The sequence below is a fragment of the Clytia hemisphaerica genome, unplaced genomic scaffold (assembly GCF_902728285.1).
Source record: "Clytia hemisphaerica strain Z4C2 unplaced genomic scaffold, Clytia hemisphaerica genome assembly, whole genome shotgun sequence".
Classification (NCBI taxonomy): domain Eukaryota; kingdom Metazoa; phylum Cnidaria; class Hydrozoa; order Leptothecata; family Clytiidae; genus Clytia; species Clytia hemisphaerica.
Window position 1 is genome coordinate 28,789 of NW_027103993.1, and position 8,703 is coordinate 37,491.

Below are 8,703 nucleotides of genomic sequence, written 5' to 3' on the forward strand. Positions count from 1 at the left end.
TGAAGAAGAAAAAATGAAGATCTTGTAGAAAAGTGCTATAACTCACCAGGTGATACCTTCCTAAGGCTCTTTGTGGTTGCAGAAACGTTTAAAGATGTCAAGGAAAACCTGCCATTCCTTTTGATGATATGGCTATGGTCTACAATCAACTGTTTTTATGATTAATCACCTCCTTATGATTGCATCTAAAAGGAAGATAGTTTTCAAAGAATATGAGGTTCCTTTAAGTTCGAAAATAAAAATAATATAATATTGGTTGTTTGTAGTCTCTTGTCACTTCCTTTTGAAATTATTCTTTTCATTCATTATCTCAATTTATCAATTATCATCATTACCGAAAAATTCCCCGAATATTAGCTTAGGCACCAAACAACAGAATAACAGGAAAAATTATCTTAAGAGGTTCACTTCTTGTTCGTTTTTTTCTTTCTTCCTTTTGGAACTATTAATTTCATAATCATAATATTTGAAATTTCATTACGTCCAATATCATGTTTTATTATCATCTTGAATTTGAGTGTTACGAAAGAAAACACAAAAACAACAAAACAATGGGTTGAAAAAAGTATAAATAGAGATACTCGTTGTAAAGATATTCATCACAAACTGAAGAACAGAACATTACAACAGTTTGCAAACGAACAAACAGACGGACAAACAACAAGAAGACAAGATGAAGGTTTACCTGGCACTGGCTCTTCTTTTTATCGGTAAGAAAACATCAACATATTATTTCGACATCTATGACACAGCCCATTCTCACAGACCCACTGGGACCCCTTCCCACTGGTCAAAATTTCGTCCCCGGATGAAAATTTTACTCCAATTTTTGTCCCCCCTAAAATAAACAAATAAACCAATCCTCACTGCAAACTTTTATACTTTTATTCCCATCTAAATTGAATTTTCTGTGCGAGAACAAAATAATTAAAATCCCCAGCCATAAAAAATATGGGAAAATCAATCCCATCGAGTTTCAGTCCGTTATTCTTTTCCTACTGGGTGTGTAAAAAGGAGGTGCTATGACATTTGTATAATTTTCCATTAACAATTTCATACTTCTACACAAGATGGAAGTGATTGGTGTTGGAAACTAAAATCGCTAAATTGTCTAAAACTGTGAATGGAAAAATTCGTTAGTGTCTCGTCAAAACCCTAAGTTTTTTCTATCTGTTCTAGCCCTGGCTTGAACTAATTTCAATATCTATTTGTCAAAATACTGTAACTGAAAAAAATAATCTCCGTATGTAAGAGTTCATGATTCTTGAATAATTCATTGTATCAATTTTATCAATTTCAGCACCGTGCTTGATTCGATGTAGTGGAGATAAAACGACGTTGACTGAATTACACCCCCCTCACAGTAATTGTGCGAGTGACCTATGCGAAGGAAAATCTGCGGGTGAATATTTTGAGCATCCAACGTTATACTACGTTTTGGTGCAATGTGCTGGTAACTGTGTTGTCGATAAATGTTATCAATGTGAAAGCGAAGATTTTGGTAAATACAAACCAATCAAAAATGATGGTGAAGTGAGCTGCGTAAAAGGTAAGCGGTGATAATTCCATTGAAAGATTTATCTTAAAATTGATGATACCAAATATGTACTTTATGTTTTTTCTGCTTAACATTAAACTTTATAAATTAATCAGTTCTGAAATGTCGACATGCCTTTTAATACTACAAAAGCAATTTCTTTGACCTGGTACTTGAATGTTTAAGATTTGAATAACATTTCTGAGAATTGTCTAAAAGCTACCATTTATAAAATGTAAGTTGCACCGCAGTGTAAAAGTAGTTCAGCGAATTTATGTACTTGCATTTTTGAGGATGAGAGAGTGAGTGAAGCGATTTGGAATGATAACCAGCAGTTTTAACCTGCAAAATCGAGGACGGTAAAAGTGCTGATTTACCGTCGTTCTCAAGAATAGCCTGTGGTTCTGAACCGCAAAATCGAGGACGGTAAAAGTGCTGATTTACCGTCGTTCTCAGTTGGTCAATCTAGTCAATTTAGAACCTTATCGTCTACAGTATTTCGCAGAAAAACACACATGCATAAATTCGATTATCCGACTACGGTGTGCAAGGTTATGTGTTCAACCACTGGTCAAGCCATAATAAATACTGGGTTCGAAGAAGTCCCTTTTCTTAATGCTCAAAAGATAAAACGACTTCGCAAGGGCAAGTTAAGAAATCCAAAGAGAAAGGGTGGTACCTTACCTTTGGATACATAGCGGTGGGGAGGGAGGGGGGTTACGGTTGCCAGCTGACGGGGTAGGGGTGCCACCCGACTTTCAAACTCTGGACCAGTCTGGACCCTTAATTTCGATCTTTCTGGGGGTAAAAAGTAGAAATGTTCCTTTTTTCCGACCCCCAGTGGGACTGAAATTTGATTTTCTGATTTTTCCGATCCTTAACGGGACTTTGGAAGTCCAAATAAGGTACCCTTAAGGGCGGCACATACCGTACCCTCCATTTGCCTAAGTACCTCCCTGGAGACATGACTCTCTATAAGTAAACTTTGAAACCAGATTTTCTTTCTTACACGTGTAGCTCCAGAACACGACGAATAAAGCAGAGAAAACCAACTAGGGATCGTCCAAACTGGTCATCTTCTTTCAAAATCACAAAATGGCAACGATGTACAGCCACTAATTTTTTTAAATCTAATTTACTATTATCAACCATTTTATAAACCTAAAATTTAAAGGATTGGTGTAGCGCCAAGAAATTTTGTATTTGTTATTTTTTGATACTCACTTCTTTTGTTTAAAATTTACGCCTGTATCTCGATGACCAAACACAAGATTTTTAAACAGTTGAATTTAAGGGTCTTTTTTATCTCAGAATTGTCTATTTAGCGATTTTATACAATGGGAAAGGTTTTACCGAGTCTAACAAAACTAAATGAATTCTTTTTAAAAGAGTTTTGAACATAGTGAATTTTTTAAATTTACTATGTACAAAATAATATGGATTTCTGCCTGATGTAACCAACAAAACTATGGCATGTTATGCATTTTTTATAGGCCAATTATTCTTGAATCTGAAAATTAAAAAATCTTAATGAAAAAAATCGATGACTTTTGTGAAGAAGAACTATGTGGATCTTATTTTCGGTAAAGAAACATATTTTTGGTGTACCTTAAACCAAACTGAAAATAGATTTTCGGAACATTTTTGTAAAAGCTATACCTATGTCTCAAAATCTAAAAATTAGTGGTTCTGACCAATTTTTCATCCCAACTTTTCGTAGAAAAACAGTCAAATGTGTCATAGTTCTTGATACACCGCCTTAGGAAAATTTCCCGAAAAAATGTCAAATATAGTACAATTCTTTGTGGACAATTTTAAAAAAACCTTGAAAGAAAAAGGTTACTTACCAAATTAGTTACTGTGATTACTCTTGACAGATTAAATTCACAAACAACTTGTAAAGACAGTTTTTTGCTTAAAGCGTCAAGGAACTCAAAAAAAACCCTACGACCCTCTTTTTCGGGTAGCTTGGCCCGTAAAACAACAAATTAAATTGGCCTTACCTTAGTGGAAATAATAAGCGTACTCAAATATCTTTCCATTGATACTACCCCTTTTATTATTATACGACAACTGGTCCAATCTCTCTCTAGGTTATAAAGTTATAACCAAAATTATAAATACTGCACACCTTTTTGACACCAGACTTCAAAGTACCTTTTTAAAGATTGTATTTAGAATTTTCTCATAATGAGTAAAAAACATACATCTCGTCAAAAAATTGAATAATTTAGTTAAGAAGATTGATCTAGGCTTATAAATAATGATTCTTATAGCTAAAGATGCGTTTTATGAGCCGAAAATTCTTTTTTGTGAGAATCTGATTAAGCCATCTCTTGCCTATGATGGTAGTCTACTTTCATGCAAAAAATCAAAAAATTTAATGATCCAATTTTTCACGAAGTCCGAAAAAACCTTTTTTAGCAGTTTTTTGGCTGAAATGTTTTTCCGACAATCTGGCTCCGTCACATTCGAGGATTTATGGTTATGCATCTTTGTGCTACAAATCAGAAAAATCGAATAAACAAATCTCTAGAAAAGCTGGTAACGAACGCACTAACTAACCACTAAGTGCAGAAGAAATCTGAGCAATACGGAGGGTCTTAGCTTTCATGCAGGAATCAAAATTTTTTGATGGTATGTTGAAAGATTTGTCTGGCATTCTAACGATTTTAAATGGAAATGCATTACGTTTATCAAAAAGATTGGTCTTAAATTAATCGTTTTCAATTGTAATATCAAGATCTAAAAAGGAAGCACTGTTATCTCCGTGTTCTTTTTTTAATTCAAGTTCCGAAATTTCAGCTTTTCAATGAAATAGACTTTATCAAGTTCGTTACAAAAAATTGTTTATCATTATATTATCTTTTTCTTCTACTTTCCTGTAAATATTTTACTTTTATTAAATCACCATTCTCGGATTTTGAAAGTGTTCCTTTCTCCAAATCAAGAAAATCATCAATACCAAAGATATAGCCATGAATAGTGGACAAACATATAGGATATGTTCAAAGGCGAAGGCTGCAGTAAACAAACCAAGAGTTGCTCCAAATCTGGAGCACATCAAACGAACGCTTTCAGAAAATGCTTGAATCTTAGATGGAACCATTTTGGCCAAAACACTCATCATGAATATCTCATCAACGATTGCAATAGGAGACATCATAAAAGGATAAGTAACCCATAATGCCACATTTATCCATTCCATGCTGTTCACCAAACGGAAGTACAAAAAACATCCAAACGGGTAGCATGTAGTTACAAAACTCAAAATCCCAAGATTGACCAACTGATTCTTCGATGGCGGTTTGAATACCAAGAACAAACACATTAAACTGATAATGGTACCATTGAACAGGAAAATGAGATTGATTTCCAAGGCTGTCCAATGCAATAGTTTTATAACTGCCATAGGTATCCATAGATCTTGCATTAGCATTGTGATGAAGGCGAAAAACGAGAGAACAAAAATAAGAACAATGTCTATTGAAGAGAACAACTTCATAAGAGTCTCTATTATTCCTAATTGGTTCACTTCTGTTCTATTCTCGGAAGAATCTTTACCCAACAGAGGTTCGTTATCAAAATCAGAGAATATTTCAGATGGATCTTCTTCACTTCCACATAAACTATCTACTGATTGTTTGTCAGCATCCATCTTTTGTATTTCCTCTTTTAAGTCAAATTCTTTTGATAGATCACTTACAAAAAAGAGAGACATAGCAAAAGCTACTAGGAATGCGATTGATAACGCTAATCCAGCTCCATTAGCATACCCGATCGGTATACCAAGTAGTGTAAATCGTGCTTTCACAAAAGCAAAATTAATTGCCGGACCAAGTGTGAAACCAATACCATAGCTAACACTCATCGTCGACATTTGTGCCATAACTTCATCACTAGGATATGACCTGGTCAATTCAGATAACATAATCGGTCTCAGGGAGCCTCCAGCTCCGGAAAGGAAACGTCCGGCTAACAAGAGATACGGTGAGAATGGGATTGTGTACAAAACATTTCCAACAAATGTTATAAACGTAACGAGAGTAAAGAAAAGTTTTAATGTTCGACATTTATCAAACAAGCGGCATAAAACCAACGATGCAACAATCTGTGTCAAAACATATATTCCGCAAATACTGCTATAAAAAGCATTAAGGTTGTTTGTAATGTGTAAAACGTCCTTTAAGTACACGTACAATGTTGTAAAAGTCATCGAATATTCAATACCTATCGCAAATTGAACGGCAACAAAAACTCTGGTAGTTATTTTTCGTTTTTTGAGCCAGTCTTTGTAGCTAAAATCAACTGCAACCATGTTGTGCTCAGTTTCGTCCTGCAATGAGATAAAGGAAGGTATCTTGTAAGCTTAAAGTGCAAAAAGTGTCTTTTGATTAATCAATATCAATAAGTAATAGATGATTCCATTAAAGAGTGCTCGATGATCAGGACCAGAGCTTCATACAGTATACAAGAAAAAACAAAATTTGAATTATATTACTTCAAGTTTCATCTTTATCGAATCGTCAGCTATCAAATGAAAAATGACAAATGCTGTAATTTTATGTGGAAAAATTTGAATTGATCGTAAAAAAATATATAATTGGAATGAATCTCTAGGGTCATAAATACAAACTAGCCGTATGCGCACCGTCGCACGTTGCGTGTCCCAATCCAGTGAATCACTACACTACACATCTAAAAAATTCTAACAGTTAAGATAGCTGCCAATTGATGATACTATTTTGATTATACGAAAGAAACGTGAAAAAAGATAACATTACATTGCAATCTTTAACCACAATTAAGGGCTCTGACCATAATAAATTTTAATATTTGTAACGTACAAAATATAAATTTCTGCTTGATATAGCTATCAATACTTTGACATGTTATACATTTTCTGTTAGGTCAACTATCCTTGAGTCTAAAAATTTAAGAATGACAAAGAAAAAAATTGACAAAGAAGAAATTGAAGACTTTTGCGACGAAGAGTATTTCAACTTTGAAGAGCTTATTTTCGGCGAAGAAGAAATATTTTGAAAAAACTTTTGTGGTAGATGGTGTATCTCAAAATCTTGAAAAAAGTGCTTTTTGACCAATTTTTCATCCCAACTTTTCATAGAAAACAGCTATGACTTTTGATGCATAAATCAAAAGAATTTTTCCGAAAAATTTAAAACAGTTCAATTTTTTGCAGACAGTTTGAAAAAACTTCGAAACAAAAAGGTTAAATATTACCCATTAAAGCTTAGAACTTTTTATAAAAGAGGGTGATGCAACATATTTTTAGCGTCTTTTAAAGTTCATAATGTCATTTTTGGAATTAAATTCTTAATTACTTTTAAGGGATTTCAGTAAAAAGCAATTTGTAAAGGCAATTCTTTGTTAAAAGTGTAAAGGAACCCGAAACATACTGTAACTTTTATGCTCAAATATCAAAATCAGTTTTTTGACTATGCTCTTAAGTAAATGGCTTAGAAGAATTATTTTTTAGATCTTTTTTAGCCATCGTGGCTGGACATTCGAGGGTGACTTTGAAAGACTTTGAAAAGTTTTGAAAGTGACATAAGGGAGCCGCTATTGTAAACAGAAAGTTTTCAAGAGCATCTGAATAAGAGTTCTTCAAAATGAAAAGTAATATTTTGGAAGAGAGTTGATTTTAACCTATCCAGCTCCAAACTTCCTGTATAGAAAACAGTATCTTGGCTTCGTAGTGCTTTGTTAGATTTTCGAAGACTTTTTACAAAACGTTGTAAACACACACGTTTCAGCGTATTAATATATACCTAGATTAGAAAGAAAATTTCAAAGTGAAAGTTTAAAAGACACTCTTGCCATACCCTTGAATGAAATAACTAATTTTACGCATGCAACAGTTGGCTTACTGGTACAAAGGAATGTACGTTCTTCAAAAAGATCAGAGTTCAAACCTGGACAAAGTATAATACACCCCTGTCTCTGTGCCCCAGTCGTTGTTGAGTACCCAGTGGGGTGAAAATCAAAAAACCTGAAATTCACTGGGGTGAAAAATATTCTTTCAAATATTGAGTGGGGTAGCCAAAATTTTCTTGACATTCACTGGGGTGAGAAAAAGTTTTTTGCATGAGCTAAATTTTGCTGGTTAGCCTGTTAAACAAAAACCGCTTAATTTTATCGTGTTTTAACGATGGCTAACTGGCTAACTTTTGGTTTATTACTAGTCAAAATCTGCTTTTACATGCTACTAAATTAGAAATGTCGTCTTGATCAGATGGATCTATTTTTACAGTACTGAAACAGGAAATGTAATGAGGTCTGGGGGAAGGGGGCTATAGAGGAGCATTATGTTATATCAAATTTTATAAACTCTGGAACCTAGTAATGTTTATTCAACATGGTTTAAGTAGAGGTCATTCTTTCAGTATCTACGCAAGTGAGAAAGCCTCTCTAATATTTTTGAGGCTAGAACCTAGCTTTAAAGAAAGAAAGGGCCAAGTACAACCGTGGTTTGCGCTGACAGAGAAATTTTAGATTTTCAACCCCTCTCGTTTGGCACTTTCCACGTTTTAAAATTACCATGAAGTCGGGTTAAATACAGTTAATATATTGAAGTGGAACATTTGATGGTGAGCGAGCGAATCTTTTTTGGCTTTTTCGGATATTTCACCTTTAAAGAAGGGAAATGAGAAAATTCTAGCTGGGTGATTTTTTAAAGGAAAAGTTCTACTGGGGTATGTTAAGGTAAGGACATTTCAAGTGGGGTATGTGTAAACTTTTTATAATTTTCAATGGGGTGTTTTTTTTACTACAACATTCCAGTGGGGTGAGTGATTTGTCCAGTGGGGCTGAAAAATGAGCCATTTTTGGAAAAAAATTCACTGGGGTGGCCAGTGGGGTGGATCCCACTGGGTCACAGAGGCAGGGGTGTTATAATATAAAGATGTTTTGAAAAGTTTGAAAGTGACATAAGGGAGCCGCTATTGTAAACAGAAAGTTTTAAAGAGCAGCTGAATAAGAATGCTTTAAAATGAAACAAAAAATTTGGGAAGAAGGTTGATTTTAACCTATCCAGCTCCAAACTTGGTGAATAGAAAATAGAATCTTGGGTTCTCAAAGTTAATCTAGTGGTAGGAAATCTGCATAAGGTGCAAAAAGATGATGGTTCAACGCCATGAACAGGAGTC

At 34.2% G+C, this 8,703-nt stretch overlaps 2 protein-coding genes across 2 annotated transcripts; one reads left to right on the forward strand and one right to left on the reverse strand.

The window, feature by feature from the left end:
* Positions 1-583: 583 nt before the first annotated feature.
* Positions 584-2,825, forward strand: LOC136811165 (uncharacterized). The gene is made up of 3 exons (XM_067067783.1): positions 584-710; positions 1,301-1,549; positions 2,555-2,825. The coding sequence occupies exons 1-3, from the start codon at positions 674-676 to the stop codon at positions 2,572-2,574; spliced, it is 306 nt and encodes a 101-aa protein (XP_066923884.1). The 5' UTR covers positions 584-673; the 3' UTR covers positions 2,575-2,825.
* A 1,614-nt stretch (positions 2,826-4,439) lies between these two features.
* LOC136811188 (uncharacterized) lies at positions 4,440-5,855 on the reverse strand. Its single transcript, XM_067067803.1, has one exon. The coding sequence runs from the start codon at positions 5,853-5,855 to the stop codon at positions 4,440-4,442; it is 1,416 nt and encodes a 471-aa protein (XP_066923904.1).
* Between the last annotated feature and the right edge of the window lie 2,848 nt (positions 5,856-8,703).

What these genes read in the sequence shown, in the direction of transcription:
- LOC136811165 (XM_067067783.1), top strand. Translation starts at nt 674, where the DNA reads ATGAAGGTTTACCTGGCACTGGCTCTTCTTTTTATCG. An exon ending in ACTGGCTCTTCTTTTTATCG is followed by an intron (nt 711 to 1,300) that starts GTAAGAAAACAT and finishes TATCAATTTCAG; the next exon opens with CACCGTGCTTGATTCGATGT. An exon ending in TGAAGTGAGCTGCGTAAAAG is followed by an intron (nt 1,550 to 2,554) that starts GTAAGCGGTGAT and finishes TTACACGTGTAG; the next exon opens with CTCCAGAACACGACGAATAA.
- LOC136811188 (XM_067067803.1), bottom strand. Translation starts at nt 5,855, where the DNA reads ATGGTTGCAGTTGATTTTAGCTACAAAGACTGGCTCAAAAAACGAAAA.